Source organism: Argiope bruennichi, chromosome 4, assembly GCF_947563725.1.
Source record: "Argiope bruennichi chromosome 4, qqArgBrue1.1, whole genome shotgun sequence".
Classification (NCBI taxonomy): Eukaryota; Metazoa; Arthropoda; class Arachnida; order Araneae; family Araneidae; genus Argiope; species Argiope bruennichi.
Genome location: NC_079154.1, coordinates 20,870,868 through 20,898,383, shown reverse-complemented (window position 1 = coordinate 20,898,383; position 27,516 = coordinate 20,870,868). Strand labels below are relative to the sequence as shown.

Here is a 27,516-nt window from a genome sequence, read left to right as displayed (position 1 = left end):
TGATAAAGATGGAAATTCATTCTATTTAAATGTCTGTAAGAAAAAAATACGATAAATTTATTAACGTCAAAGAGGAAAAAAAAAAAAAAAAAATTTTAATGACTCATAGAATTAAAAATGAAGGTTAAAAAAGAAACAAGCAGAAAGATTATTGCTGATTTTTTTATAAAATTGCACAATAAATGTTTTAAAAAATGACAACATTTGTTAATATCAATTACATATAATATTAGGGACAAATTTTATCCATTATCTTTAAATGCAAAAAATTATCTTTCAAAAATGTGTATAAACCTCTGTGCATATGTGTTTTAAGACTATGATGGTGCTTTTCTGCGTTTAAGAATTAGAGTGTTTTGGAAAATAAAAGGAGGAAAACACTATAATGAAGGAAAGAAGATGTACTTACCCGCATTGCACTTTATTGTGCAAAAAATAACTGTGACCGTAATTAGAAAAAGAATCTTCAAAGTCGTAGTTACCATTCTGAAATTAAAAAATACATATATTGCTTTATGTAAAAGTAAGTATGAATTTCCCAATTTTGAGTTATTATTTTTCTTATGCATACACACATATATCAAGGATTGATTCTAAGCAAAATTTATTTTATATAAGTGGAGCAATTTCAGCGACACATGCATAAGAAATCATAATAGAATTACAAAACCCATCATCAGAATATCTACCTTCGTAACAGCAATCTATTTTCAGATACTGACAAAAAAAATCTTTCCCCGTAAACAAAGCTTAGCACTGTATGAGATTCTAATCTTCATACAATCTAAATTTTTACTACTTCTTTCTTTTCAGAAACTCTGTCTTGATTTTTCAATTTACAATCGAGATATTTGAGAACTGTGAACAATACTGAATTAAAAATTTACAATCATCATCATTAGAAGAAATTAATTATTGGGTTGAAAATACAGTAAAAAATAAAATAGACAAACGTCTCAGATTAGCCTGCTTAATTCCGAATTTTGAATGTATATCCTGATTTTATTTTGAATTTGAATTAAACAATCAGAATTTTATTTATTATTAATTAAATGTAAAAATATCGATAATTCAGTTTTTAAAAAATTAATTAAGATAATTCATTTTAATTAAAAATGCAGAGAAAGGTGAATTCCCCTTTCCAATATTTTCTTTCAAAGCGACAACAATCCCGAATTCAAACAATACGATTTTCCAACAAAAAATAGACATGGATTTAAAATGTGTGTTTTATTGATAATAAATGATTCAGATTGTTCCGTTTTGTATTTATTAGGAAACTAACTAGTTCGTCTGTAATACAGATTACGTTTACTTTCAATTAAGTCTCTTATGCATAGCTTGATATATATGATTTTCTCAAGAAAATAATTTTAGGTTTCAAATTGTCATAATTTTTTACATCAGTAGCTTATATCTGATCAGTTCATTATGTATCCCAATAGAACCATGGCATAATTAAAAACGTAACTTTCAGGATAGCCTACTTCATAACGCTCACAATATTGTGAATTCACTTTCTTATTTCTCAAGTGAACTAAATAGATAATAAACGGGCTTTTTTCTTTCGACAATGAAAGAAGATTATGCGATTAAATATTTGAAAAAACAATGAAATCAATTGTTGAAAATTATCTGAAAAATATTTTTAAAAAAAATCTCTAACGTTTGGAAAAAAAGTGCATGATAATTAAATTGATATTATCGAGAAGACAATTTTTAGAACTTTAAGTGCCAAACTTATTTTTGTGCTACAATATTTTCGAAAGTTATCCCTATTGGCACAAAATAGCCAACATTATTGTTACTATGTCTTCATGATATTGGCCGGCATTCAAAACACTGAACAATACCGTGGATATACCGTGAAATATATTCACGGTATTACTAATAGAAATAGCGTGACTGTACCAAAACTCCACTTAATTTTTAATTAATTGAAATTTTAATAATGTAGCTTCCTGCATATTTTCCGCGGATCCGTAAAATCCACAAGTGCTACTTTGAACTCTGACAAAAAAATTTCAGCATATAATCCGCGCTGCCATATAATACGCTGATTATAAGGCAGATTATCAGCTGCGGCAGATTATTATTGACGATTACAGTAACGATTTTATGTTTTTTAACAGATAATTTGCGAGTTATACGCATTAAATTAAGGTAAACTTTTTAACATTTATTCTAAGATGCCATAAGATCTTTTATACCCATTTCCACCTTTTAATATATATCTATGCTAAATTTGGCAGTTTTTTGTCAAATGGTTTGTCCTGCAGGACACCAACATACACATTTATTTTTATTAGTAATATATACATAGTTTATATTTTTAAGAAACGACAATCTAATATGATGTTTAAAAATTTCACCAGAATACTTCTTTTCAACTTTTGGTATAGGGTCATTTTAATATGACATGTGTAAGCAATCACCCGAATTGAAAATTAGTAAAAATAATAGCAAAATATTTTATTTATGCTTTTTTTACTTTTCTATTTTTAATTTTTTAAAGTTTTATAAAAGGCTCTTTCTTTGTTTCCGATTTTTAAATTTCATAAATTAAAATTTGTCAAAGACTACTTTCTCCTATGTGTTCGGGTTCTCGAGTATTCCAGGCAAAGATTTTCTAAAAAAATCTGCCCATTTTAGTAAAGAACGGTAGCTGAAAGACTCCCAATGAAATTTCTGAAATATTTATTAATCGATAATTTCTAAACTTTTGCTTGAAAAGGTGCGAGCAGAAAACCGAAGATTATATCACGAAACGGGAATACATGAGTTAGCTAGTAAATTTTGCAGATCATGACGACAAATAAAATATCATAGGAATAACATCGATAAAAGAAATCTTTTGGAGTATACTGTCGAATTTTTTCATTCATAAGCCATCTTAATTTTAACTAGGTTCTTTCAACTCAATACTTAATCAAGTCGTCACAAAACATGTGACCTTTCAGAGTCAGATTTTGCCACTTTGTTTTCCTTGGCGGGACATATTATGTAGCCTTTTCTTTTAATAATTTTTTCAATTCAATTTCAAATTTCAGTGAATATTAAGTACTTTGCTACTAACGCGCCAAGTTGGCGAGCCCATTCTAGGGTTGCTCCCTTTGTAATTGCGCGGGTCATAATCCGCCAGAACTAGATTTGAACACCGAACGCGATGCTATATTATTGGTAGGGGGTGACTCCATGCCTCTTCTCATAGTTCAATAAACCGCATTTTATAGAAGCATCGTATTCATCATTTTTAGCTAACCGCAATCATTAGTTCATTTCTCATTATCAGTTGTAGAGCCATCATCGGCCTCTATTTATGCCTATGTTTATTTTGCAAAGTTATTTATTTAGCATCTGGGCTAATAATATTTTTAATCCATCTCCCTGAGGGGCCCTCCTCTGCTGCCCTAGTCGGTAATTCTATTTTGTGATCTATCTGTATAAATTCGACTTCTGTTCACTTGACCGTTGCATATGGAGACGATGGTCATTAGTACTGTCTGTTGTATGAAAAGAAAATCGTTTTTTTTTTTTTTTTTTTTTCACCAATCCGATGTAGGAAACGTATCGATCTGATCCTAAAATATAACTTAAAATAATAAAACTATTTCATGGACAATGAAGATAATGAAACTTCTACACGACCGGAGACATGATATCGTCATTGACTAAGGGTTGTTTTTATTCATTATCCTTTAAGACATTCAGTCTGGACATTTTCAGTATATGTAGTGTATTAAACTCATTTTTTTTCTTAATTTTTTTCCCAAATTATATCCCAGATTTTTCCCGCTGAGAGGATATTATTTAATAGGGAATCATATAACATACTGCTTAGCTACCAGTGGTTTACTACTGATAATGAGATTGAAATCAATAGTAAATTAATACTAAATTTCTATAACTACAAATCAAGGTCGGATTATTAAGTAGGCGAAGTAGACAATTGCCGAGTCGACTCACAATTTTTCAAGGCAGCGGGCAATCGAGATTTTCTTGAGGTGTTAGGAAAGTTTTCTAATTTTATGTTTTCATTTAACAATAAATGCTGCACAATCAGATTTATTTAAATTAAAATCGTGTATTTCTTAAATTAATTTTGCAGATTTATTCTAGCAATACATTTTACTAATTGCAAGTTTTATGATTCTAATATAATATGCTGCTTTATAATTAAAAAATATTCAATCTTATTATAAAATATTTTTTAGATTGTGCCAAGAAAAGCTGTCCTTTTTTATTATTTTGTATAATATTATTTTTAGATTTCAAATGTGTATTTTTTTTAAACGCGATATACTGAAGTCAGCTTTTTAGAAAAGGATCTGCAACTAGGCGTTTTGCAATTTCAGCATGTCAAACCTTATAAAATTCTAAAATAATTCTAAAAAATGTGGTGCTTTATTATTAAAAAATTTATTTGATTCTAATATTAAATATTCCCTAGATTATGTTAACAACTTTTTTGTTTTTACTTTTTTTTGTTTAAAATTACTTAAATTTCAAATATGCCTTTTTTTTTTATATATATACACGATATATTGAAGCCAACATTTTAGAAAGTGATCTACAATTAGGCGTTTTGCAATTTCAATACTTTAAATTGCTTATATACAGATTAAATTAAAATAGATTTTAAAAAAATATTCCGTACTCATATTTGAAAATTTTGAAAAGAAAATGGGGCCTATGGATTTGCATTACCTAACCCCCATTCCCCACAAGAAGTTTTCGTCTGACCTTGCTATAAACTTAAAAATATTGAACCTTTACATTTTTTTCCAAAGAAAAACAGAATCCCCCCTTTTATATTCCAGTTTTTAATATTTTCTTTTTATTAGAACACTTTTGATTGGCCCTTTATACTTACTATGTTTACAATCTATTTAAATTTCCAAGTTTGCATAGATAAAATTTTATTTTTTCCGCGGTCTACAACGCACCAGACAGTTCAAACAAATAAAAATCGAAATAGAATAACATCGTAAAGAACCAGAAATACTTAGTAAGCATGACGTCATCGTAAAATAAGAGGTTGAAAATAATTTCGATAATATTTATGAATTTGAAAAACAAATATAGGAATCTGTTTTGGGTTATACAAACTTCGCTTAACGAACAAATTAAAATGGGAAAAAAATAACTATCTTAAAGGCCAATTTTCTCAGATCGAGTGTCAAGGAGACACCGTGACGTTACATGTTGGATTGTCTGTGTCAGTACAGTGGCCTGTACCAGTCTTGTTTGAAGAGAATCCTTATATCTACATGGAAAAAATGTTGGTCGGAAAGCATTGTCGAACGCCACTCTCAAGAGTTTGAGCCAGTGCCTGTGGATATTTGATCGAACAGATTTTGTTTCTGGTCAATGTTTTAGGGCTAGAGATTGACAGGCTAGAGTTGATGGAAGAGCAAAGCTAGAAATATTGAAGTACTTGCAGAATTGCATTCTATGTCACTACAAAAAACCGCGGAAGAAATTTGGTCCAGAGAGGAAGAAATAATAGATGCAATAGAGCAACACCCTACCATTGAAATAAGAGAGATGTTGACAGCATAGATAATTATTGCATCGTATGTTGAGAAGTAATACCTTGATGATGTAGTAACTATGCATACTGCAAACTCATTTAACAATAATATTGTCTCATTTTCGCCCAAATTTTAAAATACAACCTTAGACAAACGTGTTTAGATAGTTTATTCGTAAAAGAATCATACATTATAAATAATAAATTGCATTATTGTAAATTTGTTTGAGTATTCCTTTTTGAATCGAATGCATTGTCCCATCTAACATGGATTCTTACGAAAAAACTGTTTCGCTTATCGAGTATTTTCAATTACGAATAAGATTTGGGAATGAATTATGCTTGCTAAGCCTGGTTCCATTGTATGTTTTGATAAGCGCAGTAATTATATTTTTTATTTGGAATAAATGTTTGTGAATTACGTAAATACAATACCAGTAATTAAAATTTTTATTTTTCATGCAGAATTTTAATTGCATTTAAAAAAATTATTGTATTATAAGTCATTCTATTCCTATACTATGAGGATAACCGAATTAAAAGAGTATATTACACAATAATTTTAACTACCCTTCTCCTAGCCAGTATTTAAGCAGAATTACAAAGACAGGAGTTTATTCGCAATTAATTTACGTGGCATATTTATTTCGTGAAAGTATCTAACATTAATAATGTACCTGTGAAATATTTAAGTTTTTTTTTCCAGACTATATTTATTAACTTAAATAATTCCCCGCATTTTACTATTTCCTGTCCTTTACACCACTATTGCTCTGTCTCCTTGTATAAAAGCTGAATAACGCTGCATCGTCAAATAGTGACCTTGACTCAGAAGAGAAACAAAAGCAGACAACAAAGAGCAATTAATTTTAAATGATACTTAATATTTTAAAACGCGTGCATTTTTATTAACTTACACTACGATTTAAAATCTTAAAAATTATTATTAAAATATTAAAAGCCGAAAAGAAATTGCAGTGGGAAAAGGTATTTTTATTTTGTATTCTGAAATCTAAATTATAGCAAGGGCAATATCTAAAAAGTGATAGTGATATTAACTTTCACAAAAATGAATCAATCAACGAGTAAATGCATTACTACAAATGCATGGAAAATAATGCTTTATCAAAGATAATAGATAAAAAAAATATCAACATTAGTTCAATTGCTAAATACAAAAAGAACGAATAATAACAGAACGATAATACAAACGGAACGAATAATAACAGAGCAAACGATAATACAGACAGAACGAATTAAAAATCAAGTAATTCAATTATTTTTATCAAAATAATTTTTTTTTGTCTTAAAGCTTTTTCAGGACTTGGTATGGCTAATTTAGAATTGTAATTCATTACCTGATACAGTTAAATATATATGCTAAAAAAGATATTCATGAAATGTAAATGCATACCTGCAATATTTCAAAGTAAAAGCAGCTAAGAGACAGTAAAACTCAAATGAGCTGTTCGCATCAGAATGATGAATTTAGCTGTTCGCTCCTTGTATATAAGCTTAATGCAAATAAAAGTTGATAAACTGAGATAAAATTGACAGTTTAAATGTGAAAACTGTCAATCTCTCATAAAGCTCCTAGCAAATAAGCATAAATGGGCATCCCGGAAATGAAACTGATACAAGGAACAATGGACCTCCCCCCTCTTTTACAGACAAAAAGAACAAAAATATTATTTAAAATTGTTGTTACATATTTGGATAAGTTATATTATCGGGAAACAGTTATTATACGAAGATTCCAGGTTCACTCTTGGATAATGCACCTAAGAACAAAAAAACTGTCTATAGAAAATTGAAACTGCCTCAGTTCAATTTAGATTAAATTCTAATTTAACCTAAAGATTTATTTATAAGGAAATAAATTCTATCCATCCTCGGTGACCAGCTGTGCACCCATAATATTATAAGCGTTAATTTAATAATGCCATACGGCTTTGATAAAGAACACATCACATCAAATGAAAAATATACTTGCACAATAAATATAGAGAATTCTGAGCTAAGAGCTCACAAAGAGTTAAAATAAAGTGGCAAAAAAAAATTGACGAAATTGGTTTTTATTATCGAGGTTGTGGATTGCATCAAGGTTTAATTTTGTAATGCCTCTAGAAAAGGGAAGCTTCAGCAAGGCAGGCGACCATTGATGACGGATATAAGCATTTCAAACTTTCAAATGAAAGAAAAATTGGCGAAATCGGCTTTAGTTATTAGAGCTGGAGCACTCTATCGTGGTTTTTCTCCATAGAGTATACACAGTGAAATAGTGTTTTCGAGATTAGAGGGTAACAAGGGATAGATATCCTTGATGACATGCCTAAGATTCATAAACTTTCATCTGAAATAAAAATTGTCGAAATAGGCACTATAAAATTGGGGCCGGGGGGCTTTTTTATATTTTTCTTTCATACAGAATGCACAGTGAAGTGGTGTTCCTGCGACATCTCTTGAAAACTGGATGGAAACAAGGGATAGGAAATCATTGATGATGCCATGTGCATTCATATGAAATAAAAAAATAGTCATTCGAACCCATGATTCTTTGTTTTTTCTAATTATTTTAAATATACAGATAGATGTTTTTAACAGAAACTATTCGCCCATTTTTACCGATTTAGATAGAATATGAATAGATTCTTTCCAAAAGAATTCTTGTTTTTTAAGTTATCTATTTGATCTGGTTGTTCATGATTATCACCCCATGCCTTTATTTCTATAAAAAATAATTCTATTTCTAAAATTAGAAAATATAACTTTCCGTACTCGTCGTCTACAGTTTATCATGATTCATTAATTCATAACTGTACATGTTCTGACATGAATTAAGTCTAAACGTGCAAAAGTCTAAGCGAGATACATTTGGTGATATAACAAGACTATGAATAAACGATATTTCACAATTTCCGCTTTCATGAGTGATTTTTTCCAAAAATTTAATTGTGGATTTAAATGTATTACCATATATTGAGAAATGTGTAAGTATAAATATAATGCTTCTTTATTAAATATTAGGAATAGAATACTATTTTGGTAATATTAGGAAGTAGTTTCTGCATTTCCTGATACCTCTTCTTATTTTTTAACTATCATTAACTACTATTTTTTAACCTTTGCCAATTACTAATGAATATTAAGTGGACCTTATTTCGATAAAATCTGTAACAAGTAATTTGATGTATATGATTTCTTCAAAAAAGTATTTTTAAGGGTTAAATTGTAATAAATATTAAAATCTTGTTATTTTAATAATCTTCCACATGTTATATTTGTTGTACACATGGACTTTTGTAATGGAATCGAGTCCTATGAAATCATTGTTTCAAGGAAATTTCAAATGTATGGGTAATTTATTTTAAATTGCACGTTGTATTTTGTGGTAATGTTATTTCATTTTTCGTGCTTTAAACTGCGCATATAAGAAAAAACATGTTTCTTCTTCAACTTTCAAAATAACAATCGTTTAAATACTATTACAAACGTGCAATTTTTCTTTCCAGCCCGAATAGTATCATCATAAGAAAGACCGTTTTACAGTCATCTGTATTGAATGCTGTCGGATGCCGAGCCAGGAATCCCAGAGCTTGGCGATCATTTGGCGACGAATTTGGCGACTTTGGTTACAAAATGGATAATACTCGAAACTTCGAAAATTTTGTCGATCCGTCCATTAGGAACCGATATACGCCTGCTTGGTCTAGAAAATTCTAGACCCGCCTCCCAGGAACTATAAAAGGCCGACACTCTTAAACTGTGTGTGTCTTCGTGAATTGTAGTCGGAGTCGTCGACAAGTAACGAGTCTTCGAGAGAATAGCGAAGCAACAGCGGAGTGCCAGTGTTGCGTGGAACGAATGCTGAACTGCTGTGTGCCGAATCCTGTTGTTTACTGTGGAACCTTTTGTGTAGTAGCCAGTTGTGAAAAGTAGTGAGTCGGTAGCTAAAGCCAGAAGAGACAGCGAGAAGTTCAGCCTTTGGAGAGACCGTAGAGCGAAGCTCCGAGGATCCTCGATTCTGCTGGATTGTGGGCTACTGTTTACTTTATTGTGTGCTGTTCTATGTTCGTCTCTGCTGTAAATATTTGTCGTCTGTGCACTCGTCGTCTTTGTGTTCGTCTCTTTGTCTAAATAAACATCGTTGTTTTCTACTGAGGCATGCTGATTGAGTTCTCACACCATATCACTACCATTATCAAAGCGAACCCAGCAGTGAGGGAAATCCGTTACAATACTTTATAAAGATTTTGATGAATTTTCATAACTAAAACTTCTTTGAGTTTGATTTTTGGAATTATGTTTGTTATCTGTCTGTGATCTTGATAACTCACAGATGTAAAACATTTACGCATGAAATTAGGTATACAGTTTTAATTTTAACACCAAAATTGTAGATCTCTGTTAATTTTTGTATGAAATCCATCTGCCAAAAGTCTTTTCGTTTATTTGCATGTAGCATGATAGCAACAATAGTAATATTCTGGACAAATACAATTTGCACATGTACTGGAAGTAATAAAATATTAAATCTATATTTAAGAATAAGTGAATAAGATCACTGAAAAACGCAACCAATGAAATAAATAAAATTTGATGTCCCATCTTGATGCAGAACATTGAAATGTCGAGTCTAATCAGAAATATTTCAAAATGTACTTAATTCTCTTCACTTCACTGCGAAGTTAAAACTCAATGAACAAGAAAGCTGGAGAATTTTCAACTTTATTAAAAAATCTGAAGAAAATTGAATTCTAGTCATAAAACTGTATTTTAATTAAGTTGTAGCAATTTTCAATGTCCATTTGATGTTTCCACACGAATGGACAGAGAGACTGGGAGACGTAACGTCAATAGATTTTGATTGAAATTTGATAAAATTTATAAATTTGATATAAAATAGTATAAAAATTCCATCTTTTTACTTTGTTTCATTTTAGAGTTATTTTGTTCACAAACATAACATCTCTTCATGCCTCTGCCATTATAACCTTTATTTATTTAAACAGTAAACGTCCATAAAATGAGAGAGACATTGGAAGACGCTCTTCTACTATCATAGTATCACAACAACCAAAACAACATCATGTTCTCACATGACAATAATGCATGACATATTATTTACTTACATGCTTTTCCCTCAAGAAACTTATCTAAAGAGTTCATCATCGCTATATTTCAAATCTGGTATAAATGGGACAAATCATTATCGTTAAGGTGAATTTGTAGTACTCAAAACTACCGTTTTTCTTTTTTCCAGTGATGCTTTTCAATCTACAATTCGATAATTTACTATGCTTTCAGCGTTTCCCTCTATTTCACAAGGGGGGGGGGCGATTGTTTTTGTTCGGTTGAATCCCTTATTTTCTCATCTCTTTATCAAATCTTCTGCTCAACTTTTTGTGTTGACATAGACTTGAAGCGGTATGCGACGCGTGAGGATAGAACCTGGAACCTTTAGGTTAGCAGTCCAGTAACTTAACAATTATACCAAAACGATCGTTCGGATAGAAGAATTGTTACTGGCTTATATGCGATTCACCACAGACTGAATATCCGTAAGTTCTTCGACATTTAGGTTATCGCTATGCACTTTTAGCCCCATAATCTCAGCTAGAGACACAGCTCCGTCGATTAAGATCCAACATGTACCTATTAAAATCTCTTGGAGTTCATTCGAGAACGCTATCCGCCAAAGCTACTTCCATAAGGGTTCTCATCAACTGAACGCTCAACACAGACTGATGTAGGTCAATTTAACAAGTGACGTTACGATGTCTCATCGTCACTCATTCTATGAAACATCGCTCATTAAGCCTCTCTCCCATGGCCCATTGCCATATGAATATGATCATAAATCTGCCATCCGACTCACCGTCTGTCCACTCCTGCCCGTCGCCTGTTACTAAGCCCTTGGACGTCGAAAGTTTCCAGCAAATACACGAACAGACATGAAAGAGCCACAGAATCTAGGGGTCAGTCTGGCCTGAGCATCCTTCCCATCAGATTGAAGCGGTTTTTTCCAAACCACAAATGAGGGAAAAGAGGATAAAATGCACCTGACGCAAGGCGCACATGGGTCATGGGTACAGGGCTTTAAGCGAGTCGCCTTTTCCCATTTTGTTTTGTTGTTATGCAAAACACTCGTTATGCGAAGTGCTCGATAAACGGGGTTTGACTCTATTGGAATCATCAAATAAATTTTATCTCAGGATTCTGCCGTATCTTTATTTCTCCTAATACGAAAACCAAATTATTGCAATTATGTCTGCTTACAAATAAGATAACTTAATAACGCATTGAGCTAAAATGGTGAAAGATGGCAACTATTCTTTGCTCAAAATCTGTAGATTTCTTAGAACACTTGGAGAAATTCTTTGAACAGAAATCTGTCTATCTGTATATAAACACGACAACTCAGAAATGCAGGAAACTAATAGCCGATTTAGCATATATAGTTTTCTAGTGTGTGTTGTAACTCTGTTTTGGCGGCAAGCGATTCGGAGAGAGTTTTTTTTTTAATGTATGCAAGTAATGAATTCATTATTAATTCGTTCATTAATAATTATTAGTTTTTATTAAGTAAACTTGCATATTATTCCGAATGGAAGTGATTACGAATGCTCATATGGATATCGCCGAATCATTTCTTTATCCTCTACACAGCAATTTTTATTTCAATTTTGTTTGTCGCAATGCAATTTTTTTTCTGTCAGTAGATTATCATTTGTTTCAAAACGATTTTCATGATAAGTTTTAATTAGCATGTTTGTGAATGTTAGGTTGTTATGGGATCGGAAATTTTACAATTTCTTTACCTCTTTGCATTCTGGATTATAGCAAATGTTAGGAAGCTGAGATCTGCGGATTCATAGATTCTCACTTCAGTTGAAATTATTGCTAATATTTCCTTTAGCATTATTTATATTTTTTATTTGGCATTGGATTTCCATGGAAACGCGGATTTCAGCGTTTTTTGGACTAGAATTTTACCATTCTTGGGATCGATTAATTTTTTATGCAATGCTTCTATATTATTTTTCATATATATCATTCAGCTTTTGCATAAATTTATTCATTTTATTATTCATTTACTTGTTTCATTTTCTTGGTGCTTATGTTTGGCGGAATTGATTATTTTATGAAATTAATTTTTTAAGCCTTTAAATTCAGCTTTTCGAAGCCTTTGTCATGCCTATTCTTTCTCTGTTAGTGATCGCTATTCGTTTTAGTCTGATTTTAGAAATTAATTTTGAGTTTGTATGCTTGTAAACAATATGGATGGAGGAAATCCCACAGCAAGGAAACAAATATTTTAAACTGTTTCTATATATTTACATCGACAGTATTCTGCAAAGAATAATTTTTCTTTCTTTCACTAAGCATTCTGCTAATGTACAAGAGATTTTCTTCTACAGCTCTCGATAGTTAATTTGAGATTATTTTTACAAGGTAGCAGCCAATCTAGACGGGCCATCTTCCAGATTTAGTAAAAAAACCAAAATTGAAAATTTGGGTTTAATATTAGAATAAATCCATCTACAGGTCAGACAACTTGTAATGAAATATGATTATACAAAAATTCACCAAACTATAGGAATGAAGTAAGTACACAGTGCAATCTGACACGAAAATTGCAGATCAAATTTAAACTCAATAAGTCAATGTAAAGAGGTGAACAAAACATACTCTCGAATTTTTTTCCGCCGTATTACGAAGTCAAACACATAACGTGGTGTATTAAGATAGTACAAAGGAAATTATTCGATGCCTATATATGTTCAATTAATGGATTATCTGAACTCATGTTCCTCGCATTCGGATTTTACTATTATTGGGTAAAAATGACATTTCAGATACGATATAAACTACTAGAACCCCTATAAAAGAATTATTAAAATTGTAAAAATTCGCCTAGTGATGAGAAATACATAATTTAAAATGTTAAAGAAAGAAATGAAGATAAGATGAAGCGAATGTAAATGAAGAATTAATATTTTACTTTGCGTTCATATATCAGCTACATTCAGAAGTCAAGTTGGTGTGGTGACATATTAGGACAAGAGAAGACTAGTTGTGTGGCAGTCCTTTAATGTTTTCCAGGTCATTTGAATCAAATATTACAATATCACCTTCGTATAATTTTTCAAAGAATTTCTAGTGAAAATTATCAACTGTTGTAAATTAAGTGTTTCTGCGTGTCAATATTCCTTACAAACCACTCTATACTATCAGACAGGTTTGCTTTGCAGTGCTACACGTTTTTTGATCTGAATGTTTGCTATTTTGGCCCATAGATGATGAGCGGTCTTAATACAGTTTAGAAAACAACAAGTTAATTTCTTCGTGAGAGTTTCTAGTTCGATCTGATGATAGAAATGATTTTATTTTCGCTCTTTTAAAATTCATTTTAAGTTTCCCAATATATTTCTGAAAGTGAGATGTCTATCAAATGTTATTCAAGGTTTACCATCTCATTTTTCCAAGATATTTTAATCAATAGTTTGGCTGGTGCTGGTAATTACCTTTTCTGAGAAAAATATTGTTACAAACCTGTAATTTAGCTTCCCAGCACAGATAGTGTTATTATAAGAAAGACCGTTTTACAGTCATCTGTATTGGATGCTGTCGGGTGTCGAGCCAGTAATCCCAGAACTTAGCGATCATTTGGCGACTTGGTGACGAATTGGAGATTTTGGCGACAAAATGGATAATGCTCTAAACTTTGAGAATTTTGTCGATCCGTCCATTAGGAACCGATATACGCCTGAGAAGATTCTAGGCCCCCCTCCCGGGAATTACAAAAGGCCGGCACTCTCAAGCTTGTGGTGTGTCATCCAGAGTCGTTCGTCCTGAATTGTAGTCGGAGTCGCCGACAAGTAACGAATCTTCGGGAAGATAGCGAAGCAACAGCGGAGTGCCAACGCTGTGTGGAGTGAGTGCTGAACTGCTGTGTGCCGCATCCTGTTGTCTACTGTGGAGGTAGCGTCGTATCTTGTGTGTAGAAACCAGTTGTGAGAAGTAGCGAGGAGACAGTGAGAAGTTCAGCCGTTGAAGAGACCGTAGAGCGAAGTTCCGAGGATCCCCTCGCCAGCTGGATTCTGTCAAGCCGCTTCGTGTGCTGTGAACGATTACTACTTGTAGGCTAATGTCTGCTGTAGTGCACTGCTGTGTGCTGCCCTGTGTTCGTCTCGGCTGTAAATATTTGTCGTCCATGTACTCGTCGTCTCTGTACTGTTCTGTCTTTGTGTAAATAAACGTCGTCATTGTTTTCTTCTGAGGCCTGCTGATTGTGTTCTCACACCAGGCAACAACTATTAAGAGAACCCGGCTGTGGAAATCCGTAACAATATGCAACTTGCAGATATTGATCTTTCACAGGATTGGCTGTTTTTCATTCCTTTTGTAGGTAGTTACTCGATGAACTTTTCCGTAATAATATGAAATTGTCTCTTAATAGGGAGAATAGCTGTGTAAGAGAACACTCCAGGGGACATATTCTTACTTTCTCGTATATGTAGAATAGAGAATATACTGTAATCGGCAAAAAATTCGAACTTTTGATTCTGACAAATTCTCCACGTTTCAGCCCTCCCTGAGTTCGAAAAACACATATTTAGAAGAAATCCATCTGTTTGCCTCTAACAAAGATAATTCAAAAATGATTTTAGTTAGATGGGTGGAATTTGGTATATGGTCTTTATACCAAATTTGTAGATTTCTATCAAATTTTGAGCAAAATCCGTTCAGATGAAGTCTGTCTGTCCAGCTGTTCGAATATAAGTTAACACGATAACAAAAAACGAAGGGAGCTAGATGGATAAAATTCGGTCACAGATTTAAGACCTATAGTGTGCACACCTGCCAAAGTTTGAAAAGTGGTTAAACGTCTGTTTGTCTGTAATTTTAGAATTATGTAAACGCGATATCTCAAAAACGCACTGACTTAAATATATCAGATTAGATTTGGGATTTGTGACTATAAGTGCAGTTTTGCGTCAAATCATTGTTTCAATTGCTTGGGAGAAAACACATCTTCGTCGCCACATTTTCCGGATACTATTAACCGTATCCGAGGAATTAATAGTCAGTAGATAGATTTTCTACTATTGGATAGATAGAAATTAATATCCAATAAATTTTCATAAATTATTACTTGCATGCCAGGAATTAATCGCCAAATAACTAGCCAAGGATCACACGATAGATTCAGTAAAAATGCTAACTTCACGCCACAGATGGATATTCCGTATCTATTGTACGCTAATGTCATGCAAGGCGTTTTCTGAGATAACCTTCTACAGAGAATATGCAAAGTTTTGGGGAGATACTATGTTTATGTCGAATTTCATTGCACAGATATACAAAATTTGAAATACTAATTTCTTTCTAAATCTTATTAAATAAAAGCGAATGATACAGATAAATAAATCAAAATAAATAAATCAATCAACCAGCTTATGTAATCGTTAGAACTAATATTCGATATCATAATCAACCCCTTCTAGGGCCGTGGGAAGTATGCTTCCCACCAAATTCATCAATCTTTGTATGAAATTATGTAGGTTGGCATAAGTTCTGACAAATTTTATTAGTAAGTCAGAAACTTAGAAGCTTCAGTTCTTTATCTCAGACGAAATGATGCGTCTTGATTTGTTACTTAATTATTAATTAATCAAATTAAATTTATCTAATATGCTAAATGAATCCCTTTTCTTATTCTAATTTCAAGCCTAAAAATACTTTAATATGACTAGAAAAAAAATGGCCGTTTAAAGGGTTAATAAAACCGGATGCATCGGAAAATCACAGACGATATCAAATTTCATGCGAGAAATATAATACACACTTTTAAATTTTCTACCATGGATTCTGATAAACTGTAGTAGGAATTGAAATACTACTTTTATTTACTTTAAGGGCAAATACATTTAAAGTTACAAAAATAAAACAGATTCTTGCAATCTATCCTGCCGTTAATTTTATTGACTTATTTTATTCAAAAGAGAAGAGCGACTTCATTGCCACATCCTAAATGTGATGGGTGGAAGGGTTTTGAAGTCAAGACCTTGTAGGAATCGTGTCAACACAGAAGCCAGATTTGACACATGATTGACATCGGATGTTCGGAAATGGAACAATAAAAAGCAGATATCGTAGATTCTGAATTTCGCACGTCCCCGCCTTTTTCTTTCAGCTACAAAGAGTTTCGCAAGATAAATGCTATCGGTTTAACAGATAGGCTAAATAACAACTTAACATTCAATATCCGCGATGCGAAAATTTAAAAATTAAGAATCAAAGAAGAAGAACAGAATCAAAAGAAAGAAAGAAAAAAAGAAAAGAAAAGAAATCGAATTCCAAAGCTTTCAAAATAAAATTTTCAAATTCTTTACGTAATAAGCGATGAAAATGCATACAAAAAAATTCCATACACTAAGAAAAATGTAACCGAACAGTGAAAGAGAAGTTTTTTTTTTTATTCTCAATTTAACCACATAAAAACTGCAAATATACCACATTCGAATATTTCAAAAGGAAATCCAGTTTTTATAATTTCATTCTGAAAATTATTGCATTATATTTTTTTCAAGTGAAAAAATCGTTAAGATTTAAATCAGTGCGCATGTCTATTTTGACATAGAATATTGAATTAAATAAAACATCAATAATTTTTTCCAGATATATATGCAGTTAGAAATTTTTAAATATTTATTAAATTGGTGTTAATTTTTATTATTATAAATATATTTAATGCATATACAGGCCGGAGAAAAAGTGGAGCAACTATACCTAACAGCGTATTTTAATAAAATATAGTCGAAAAATATAATTTAATGCTAAAATTTTGCTTTTTATTTGCAGTAGCTAATTTGTATGATACAATTTTTACATAATTTTTATTTTAACCTCGCTAAGAACAAAGATGGATAGTAAAAAGAGTCTGTATTATATAGTTATAAGCGATATCTTTAATAAAAAATAATAATTAGAGTGGAAACTCTCTAATCTGCAAACCATGAGTCCTCGCCAAGAAAGTATATAATGGCATTACAAGAATAAGCTCAGTTCAATATGAATTTATCATTAACAGAGGCTTAGAAAGAATAATTAGTGCCTTAGACATATCGTTTTTTTCCCCATCACATTTAATGTTGAAAAATGACATGAACACACTAATAATTTGCCACAAATACACCTGAAAAAATTACAATTCCAACTGGTCACGGCATCATTGGTCAGATAAGAGATGAAATGGTGGACATCAATATGTATTTACATTCATTTATACATCACTTTCAGACATTACCTGAAAACATTTGAATTACATTTTTCATATGAAATTATATTGATTGATCCAAAGTGTACAGCAGCAGTTATAAAGATATCTATTTTACTCCGGTTATGATTCAATTTAGAACTAAAAGCTCTAACTAGTAAATGTAATCAGGATGTAATCATTATCAAACTGTTTTTTATTAATAATTAATAAATTATTATATTAAATGTTGCTTTTGTTATATTTTATTTACATAAATCAAGGCAAAAGTTACAAAAAAAAGCCATGATGATCAAAAATTAGTCAATTTGACGGGTGTAGTAAAACTAGGTATATATTCAGCATTGGTAGTTCTAGTATTATATATTTTAAAATTACCATTTACTATATAAATAGCGCGTTCCTTAGTGGATGACATACAATTTCGAATGTCTGCTTGTTTCCGATTGACGATGGAGTATTTAAAAATTCAGTGGCATCAGTGCTCGGAAAATTTTATGCAAGTTCGCAATTCTTCGTCAGCTTTTCTGAATAATTTTTCTGGTTTGTGTGTGGTTTCTATCTTTATTTTCACCCTCCTCTTCATATTTTGCTTTTTTTCCCAATAAATACTTAGTTTGTCGTCATGAAGAGAAATTGCGAAGAGTAACGGAATTGTGATTACTCTATACCTCCTTTTCAATAAACAATTAACTATTTAAATTAACTAGAGATTTTATTCAACATAAAATTCAAATTTCATTTTTTAAATATTATATAAATGCCGCAATCTGCGTTTCTATCTATATACCACAATGTAGAATGAAATATAACCATATTTTTTCTAAAATTAGATCACAGTGCAATTAAAAATCAAGAGTCCCATAAAAAAATAGACCCAAATATTAGTAATCTTTTGACGGTCAGTAAAAAAAAAAAAAAAAAAAAAAAAAAAAAAACATTTGAGAACATTTTTTTATAAATATCTTTGCAAATTTTTAATAATGTAAAAAAGGGTCTGTATCTGAATAAAAAAAAAGCTAAATAATACTTGATTTTATTGAATTAAATGTAAAATTAATTATTATGAGTTATTTTGAAGCCAAATTAGAGATATTGTGCTTGCCCCCCCCCGTCGAATTTGTCTTGCCTCCCCGTCGCAAATATCTGCCGCCGCCTCTGCCATTCTAGTTCCATTTCTTTTTAAGGTGACAGATTTTGGATTAGTCATCGAAAATAACTGTTTTCAAAAACCCAATTCAGTGGTGCGTGTTTTGTTAGGTCTATAAATCTTGTGTACATTATTTTATCTTGCAAATAATAGTTCTTTATAGGTTCTTTCCTTCTTTTCCCCCCTTTTATTCCGCCAAAATGAAACTGACTGCAGGTATTGGTATGACACATTTGAAAAATACTGCTCTGATATGGACATATATTAAAGTGTTACTAAACTTTCTATTAAATGCTAAGTTATTCTAAAACCTCACAGATGGGATTCATTCCACTAAAAGCCAAAAGAAGTGCACAGTTTTGTCAAATTCATTCAGTTTACTTCAGATACATTCCACCAACTATTAATGTTGTCATTATGTGTTGCTAGGTGTAGAAGCACAATGGATAAAAAACTTATACTTTTGGTCAAAAATATAGATGAAACAAAAATCATAATATTTGATACTTATTGGTTGTTTAAAAAAAGCAGTTGTTAAGTCTGTCCCATACTATGTCCATACGAAAGAAATACAATACTCCCCAGAAAGTGAAATACAATAGTGCAGATACATGGAAAAAACACAGTATTTTAATTATTTTCAGATGTTTTCTTCAATTTCCTGCAAGGATAGTGATTCTGAATTCCCGGGGTTTGCATCCTGAATAGAAGATGACATTACAAAACAGATGAAAATAAAAGTGAAATAGGATGAAAAACTACTCTAAGCAATCATTAAGATAATTGTTCTCATTCAAGAGGAAAAAGTGCAAGAAATTTAAAAATTTTAAGTTCTACATTTTTTTTAAAGATTTCTTAAAGAATGGAATTACCAGTAAATTAATAGATCAATCCAATTCCTTTTATAGATATTATACATCTAAAATGTAAATAATTTTAACAGCTTTCTTCTTGCAAATTTGTTTGCTTTGAAATAATCATTTGATTTCATAAAATGATCCTCAAAAAAGTATATTCATTAGATTTTAAAAAGGATTTGATGAAATTTTTTTTTTGTTATTATTTTCTTCTTTTATTATAAATATAGATAAAACATGAAGCATGAATATTGAAAAGAATATAAAAGTTAATAATTCCTTTTATTGGGCTTTGATTGCTTTAACCACTTTTTAATGTTTATTTACATTAAATACGAAATACAAATATACAGATAGAAGTTAATACTAAAAATTTCTGGTAACAAAAAAATTCAACACATTCCTTTGTAACAAATAACATATAAAGACATCAAATACATAGATGAGCTTTTCAAATATCATGCAAGAGATTAAACATGTTTTCAAAACTAGCAATTACATAATACATAAACAAAATATTTCCTAACAAAGCAAATAACTATATGGTACAGATAAATAATTTATTATTGCCATTTAAATGTTCTTACTTCTTGTTTATATAAAATAATTTTTACAATAAATTGCATAGATAAAATTCAATAAAACTCTTGCTTTGGTGATAAAATTCTTGCTTAGCTATTTCAACAGAATAATGTAGAGTACAGTTAAACATGATTTAATGAGTTCAAAATGCATGGAATCCTCATAACAATAAACATCTCATTTATGGAATCAAATGTAATTAACATTAAATAGAAAAACTTACTACTAAAAATACTATATTTCAGGATGTATTTTTAAGAAAACATTAATTAATTCCTAAATTGATAATGTTAAAAAATGGCGAGTGTGTTATTAAATTTTAAATTTTTTGCATTTCATGAGTTTTTGCCATTTTCTTTTGTACTGAGAATATAATTACAGGTACATTTACACTACATATAAATTGTAAACTATAAGCATGTAGAGTAAATTTATTCTTACTGATAAATATTGATTTTCTAAACTACACAAGAGTTACAAAGTATTTTTAGAATTTCAGCAGGTAAATTAAGAATCATTACTTTATAAGTAAAAGAAAGTTTCGAAGTATAATTATTAGTATAAAGAAGAACTAATTTGAGATAATTTCGTATCTTTATTCAAAAAAGGCTTTTAAAATCATACAAAAATTCAAAATTCTTGACTATTAAAAAAGTCAATAAAAACTTGCAGCTGATATTGTTTAACTACCTAATATTGCCTTTCAATTGTAAAAATTTAAATTATTGAACCAAATTTTACAAATATACACAATTTTCATATTAAAGCAATACTACGAATGAAATTTACATACTTCTAACCCCTTGATTCTTATCGTTGAGCAAGTATCAAAATGGAATAATATCAAGAAACACATGCCTTGAATATGCATTTCTGAAATTTTCTAGAAAATATGGCTCAACACATAAAAAGTGAATCTGAGAAATCCAAACAAGACTAGGTTGCATCTCTGATTTGAACAATGCTGCTGGTTTCAAAAAGCTCCAACAGTTAGTACATCAAAACACAGCTCACATACTCTAACAGGTTTGTTAAGAGCAAACTTTAAAATAGGAACGTCTTTATCGGAGCATTTTCCACATAGAACCCTTCCACAGTGGCGACTGAAATAAAGAGAAAAAAATTAGTATTGTGAAATAAAAAATATAATAAATGTCATAATTTAAGACCTGTATTATAATAAGAAAGAAAGTTCACCAGTGATGCTTCCTAGTTTTTAAACCAAATTTTGCCGAACATTCCATGCAGTTTTCTCCTTCACACCATGGTGGCTCCTTGGGCAGATAGTCTGAAAAGGAAAATGTGAAAAAAAAAAGTTACTAAAAATATATATGACAGGCAGCAAATAGAAAATATTATATTTCATACATAATGTATAGGAGTGGAGTAACACAGGGTACCTTCATAATTCTGTTCTCTAGTGGAAAGATTCTGAATAACCCATCACTATTCAAGAAAAAGTTGAGGCAATATTAGCTGTGCTGTTGCTGTTGTCTAGGTTTGAATTGATTTTACATCGTAAACTTGCTAATATTCTTTAAATTTTAATTTAACTTAATTTAAGAGTCACTACAATTATAAAAACTCTATTCGGTCATGTTCATTATATGCCTATTAGATCTATCCCCAGAAAACAAAGATTTATTCCAATAATAATATGGTAAACTCTGCACCTGGAATAAGATAAGACTTATACTATCCAGTCTTGTTTTATTATTTAAAATTAAATTACAACTTTTTCATTTTGAAGGATAACAGTACACTAAAAATTAACAAAATAAGACAAATCGACAATCAAGGAGCCAGGAAAAAATGGAAAAGGCCAAAGAAAAAGGGAATAAGATAGGGTACCAAAAACTTGCAAAATCCTGCAATGATGGGCCAAGTTTCTAAGATAGGAAAGATTATAACAAATTAACATATTTCTAAATAGCTGATTAAACTGCCAAAAATAAGATGAATCAGGATCACATATCCATATATTTTCTGAATGCCAAGAAAAAGAATTAGCATATCATATATTGCTGATAGAGAGTAGGCTTGATGATTTAACTTTGATAGATGTCTGAAGATGAGCAAATAATTTTGCAACGACAGATAAGTAGAAGCAGAAACTCAATGATAAAATCAAACTAGCTGGAACTGACAAATTATGTGGTTTCTGAATAAGCAAACATAACATTTTCCAGTGATTTTCAAAAAATACTTCAATGTCTAAAGGCATTATAACGTCCATGCTTTCCTTACAGCAGCAGAAATGAAGACTACAGTTGAGTAGAATTCACCAAGAATTCATTCACTTAATAGAAACATTTTTCTAACCACTTATTTGCCCCTTCAGTTACCATGTATAGGCCGACAAACAAACCTACCAATTTATAACAGAACTTATTTCCAAAAGCAAACCCTCTTTTAGAAGCTTCTCTCCAGAAGCAAGTTTAATTTTAAAAAAGGAGCTAGCAATACTTTTCTCTAGAAATACAAAATCTGGAGCCCTAGCATAAAAAGCTAAATTTCTTTTACAAGTCAAGAATGCAGAACCATCCAAATGAATTCCTGCTATTCTAAAAACTTACAATCATAAGTTTTTGAAGCAATAACTTGGCCATGTCTTCATATTTGCTATATCAACCAAAGATATACTTCTATCACCTTAAGCTACAAGCCAGAAAACTAAAGTAAAAGATAAATAAAAGGGGAGGAAAAAAAGTGTCATTTCCTTTAAATTCCACCCCATACAAAATTGAAATAGAATATCATTTCAAGAAAAGAAAATAGTATATATTCTTAAATTGTCATATAAAATAAGCATGTCTGCTATTTTTTTATTGCAAATGTAGTTTTCCTCATAATATCTCATAAATTTAACATGCCATTTGATCTTATTCCATTAGAGGGATAAGACAAGTAATTTAACTTTTTCTATTAAAAAATACATTAATAATAAAAGGAATAGTAACACTATGAATTTTCAAAAATGATGTATTGTATTCAGTTAAACAATGGATTAGCAGATCACATTATACTTTCTCTTATATATTTGTTTTTATTCCTTTATGAATCACAAAAACATAACACTAATTCGACATCTAAAAAGTGATACTTACCACAGACTCATCAAATAATATAAAAGATTTTTCAAAAATATACAGGGTGTCCCAAAAAAATGTATACACATTTTAGCAGCTGATAACTAAGTTATTTCTTCTTTACTGACTGACTGAACCCATTGAACCGAGTGATGGCAGACAGACTTGAATTTGAAGAAAGGAAATTTATTCTAAAATGCTACTGGAAGTATAAAAATGCAGTAGAAGTGCAAAGACAATTTAAGAGGGAGTTTAACAAAGAACCACCTACACGAGTTACCATCACTCGAATTAGAGATAAGTTTGAAGCTGATGGAACTGTTCAGGACGTATATAAACCTGCAACAGTTGTTCAATTGAGGGCAACCATTGAACATGAATGTACGAATATCCCAAGGGAATTGTTCCATCATGTGTGCTATTCCATCGCTTCGTGTTGTCAGCAGTGTCTGGAGCAGAATGGACATCAGTTTGAGAACATGCGATAACAAGACAATAGAATGATATTTGTAGAATCTTTTACATGTTGAAAATTATTTGAATTATAATAAACCTCAAATTTACAATTATTTAAAGTGTGTATACATTTTTTGGGACACCCTGTAGTTTTAATCAAGTCTTGGGGTTCAAAATGTAATAAACATTCTCATTTAATTAAAATAAGTTGTGAAGAATATGAGACTTTACAATACTTTCTTGGTTCTCAATCTTGAATACTGAATATTCCCTTTTGTACATTAGTCTCTATTTTTAAGTCTTTTCATACCATTTTTTTTCCCTCTGCAGCTAGGAAATAAATTTATATGGTAATTTTGAATGGTACGGTATTTGCAGTAATTTTGTACTGAAAATATTGCAATAAATTCAATAAATGAAATATTTGATTTAATATACAAATATTTATTAAGAAAGATTATCACTCCAGAAAAAGTAATTAAATATGTTTTAAGGAAGAAGTTTCATACACAAAGAATAACATTTAATAAAAATGAAAGCAATAACTATTTACCTAGCAATCGGTATAGCAACTGTTTTGTAGCTACTTGGTTGTTAAATATGTTGACACCTTGATTATTACAACTGCCTAAGCAGGCACCAGATCGAACTAGAGCGCGACACAAGTTTCCATTTCCATTTATGTAAGCTAACAGTAGAGCTGTAGAAACAATTATTCAGTTAAATAACATTAATACATAATGAGAGCATCATTTATAATACTAAGAATACTTTTGTCAAAGCTAAATCTACAATGCATGTATTTATAGAGAGAAAAAACAGTGTGAAAAGTTAGGGCCAAAAAAATTTGGGGGCATATTATAATAAATATTTACTAAAAATTTCCCAAAAATCTGTAAAAAATAGAAGAAGGTAGTTTGTTAAGTTTTCCACCCTTTCTTTTATGGAAAGGAGGAGGGCTAATCTATTAATTATAACCTATTATAATTAATCTATTAGTCCAGCTAAACTTCAGTTAAACTTTTGACATATATTAACATTACTTTAAATACATGAATTTATCTTGTACAGCTTAGATTGAAAAATATCATTAAAGGAATATACATATATTTAAAAATATATATGAAAGAAAATTGCTTTTTCATGTGGATTTGTACACTGCTTTTATGATATAAAGCATAAAAAATTCAGAATTCTTTTTATGCATAACAAAAAAATTCAAACAGAAGTTTCAAAAATATTCTAAACTATTCTTACGTGTATTTCCTTCAGCATCAGGTTTATCGATAGGATAGTTAGGCATACATTCAACAAACAAATCAAATATCGCTGCAGCATTTTCCTTTCCATACTGAGCTAAAACATGGAGTGGAGTCTGCCCTCTGTAAACATCAATATAAAAAGTATTAATAATGATATCAATAAAAAATATTTTAGTTCTTTGCCACTTTAAGAAAATACAAATTCAAATATTTATACAACACAGCTCAACTGAATAAAATTCATATCACACAATTATATATATTTACAAAATAAATGCACTACTTTTGGGAAGGAAAAAAACCCAAGAAAACACAAGATACAAATAAAGAGTGATAAAATACAAGGAACTTTGTCATTTAGCAAAATCCTAAATGAACATAAAAATAGCAGTATTTTCTTCTAAAAATGTTCTCTGAACTTTATTGCCATCTTTTTTATCCCTGCTATTTATTTTTGCTTCTAAAAATTATTTATTTGTAAACAATTATCATTGCATGTTTAAACTGCTACATTGGTATATCTATTATGTTAGTATGATTCATTACTTTTTAATTAAGTTTTATTTCAATTGTGTTTCTTTAAATTTAGATTTTTATCGATTTTTAAACGATAAAAGTGAAGATTATTTTCTTTTATTGACAAAATATTTGTTTTATCTTCATACTGATTCTGAATAAGTCTAAATTAAATCTAAAAATAATTAAATTTTTTTTTCTTACCTTAAATTCACAGCTTCCGCATTAATATGAGATTCAGTGAGCAGTACACGGCAAGTGGCCAAGTTACCTTTATGACAAGCAACATGAAGAGCTAAAAAAATGAAAAATGTAATCACATTTCTGTAAATACACAATTTTACATATACATAAAATATATTTCTTTTGACTCATATTAATTGAAAAATATTTTTCAATTGGTTAAGCATTGACTTTTCATTACAATTATTTAATGGTTATATTAATAAAAAAAAAATAGTTTTCTTTTTTTGCATCTTTTTCTGCATCTGAGATAATTTATCATACAATAAAATCTTCAGGATCTAAAAGATTAATATTGTATCATTACTACTAATTACTATTTATAACTCAGTGAAAATGAAACCGAAGTTGTTTATTTTCATTAGATTACATTTAAATGCAGTAATCATATGATGCTAGCATAATATTCTACCAATTTCAGCAGAGATGAAATATTTTGCTAACATACTTTTCTTTATACTTCAAAGTTTGTGTGCATTAGAACAGACTTAAAAACCTATAATATTTCTCAACTGTTTCACAATTAGAAAAATGAAAACAATATTATTAGATATTTTTTACTTTTGTTTTATTCTGTACATACACCATTTCATAATTCTGTCTAATATTGGCAAACAATGCAATCTGTTTTATTACATTTGCCATTGTTTATTTATAGTTATTATTATAACTATTACTATAGTGAAATAGTAACCGAGTATATTAAATGCAGTTACTATTTCACTTTCATAACTGAAGCAAATGGAGGTGGCTCCTTGCAAATTAGATACTATTATTTAATTTTTTAAAAATATCTATGAATTCACATATTTCTGATTGATTAAATTATCATGCAATTATGTTGAAAAAAGTGGGAAATATTTTATTTGAATAATTTTATATAGCAAATAATGCAATAATAAACATGTATATAACTCTAAAAGAAAAAAATTAGCTGTAATAGACTTGAGAGATATAATAAATACATTGATATTTCTTGATTTTTCTTTTTAAACTGTGTTGTATTAACTGTCCCACCAAATATTACAGTTACACTGCAGAGCTGTATAGAAAATTATATAATGAAAAACTATTATTTCTATTGATATAAACATGCTTTAAAACAACTACAGTAGATTTCTGTTCGAGATGCAAAGGAAAAATTCTATCACCAATTAACAAATGTATTTCGAATTATATAAAATAAGTTATTAATAAATATACACAAGAAAGTACCATTCTCGAAACAAATACATATTTCAGATATATATATCACAAGTACTTATTTTTATACTGAGACAATGAGCTTCAGAAAGTGAACTAACCTACCATTGTTCCGATTATTATCTACAGCATCATAATCCACACCATTCTCAATAAGAACTTTACAAAGAGTACTATGGTCATGCAAAGCAGCTATGTGAAGGGCAGTTTGTTTCTGAGGAGTCAGATCATTCACTAGAGCACCAGCCAAAAGCTATAAAAATAGACAAAAAAAAATTCATACTAAAGCTAAGAATATTGATGAATAATTAATATTTAAGAATCAAAATATGAAAAAGAATT

At 30.2% G+C, this 27,516-nt stretch overlaps 2 protein-coding genes across 3 annotated transcripts in view; both read right to left on the bottom strand.

Annotated features, from left to right (window-relative positions):
- The window catches only part of LOC129965346 (chondroitin proteoglycan 2-like), a 36,946-nt gene extending 29,926 nt beyond the window's left edge, over positions 1 to 7,020 (bottom strand). For both annotated transcript variants that reach the window (XM_056079174.1, XM_056079175.1), the window contains exons 1-2: positions 6,948 to 7,020; positions 410 to 486 (exon numbers count right to left, since the gene is read on the bottom strand). In XM_056079174.1, coding sequence (XP_055935149.1) covers positions 410 to 485 — 76 coding nt within the window. In that variant the 5' untranslated portion in view covers position 486; positions 6,948 to 7,020. The remainder of the gene's footprint in view (positions 1 to 409; positions 487 to 6,947) is intronic.
- Positions 7,021 to 20,086: 13,066 nt separating this feature from the next.
- LOC129965769 (rabankyrin-5-like) overlaps positions 20,087 to 27,516 on the bottom strand; it is a 29,837-nt gene continuing 22,407 nt past the window's right edge. Inside the window, exons 18-23 of the mRNA XM_056079941.1 lie at positions 27,280 to 27,427; positions 25,933 to 26,023; positions 25,208 to 25,332; positions 24,504 to 24,650; positions 21,603 to 21,693; positions 20,087 to 21,508 (exon numbers count right to left, since the gene is read on the bottom strand). Of these exons, the coding sequence (XP_055935916.1) occupies positions 21,379 to 21,508; positions 21,603 to 21,693; positions 24,504 to 24,650; positions 25,208 to 25,332; positions 25,933 to 26,023; positions 27,280 to 27,427 (732 nt within the window). The 3' untranslated portion in view covers positions 20,087 to 21,378. The remainder of the gene's footprint in view (positions 21,509 to 21,602; positions 21,694 to 24,503; positions 24,651 to 25,207; positions 25,333 to 25,932; positions 26,024 to 27,279; positions 27,428 to 27,516) is intronic.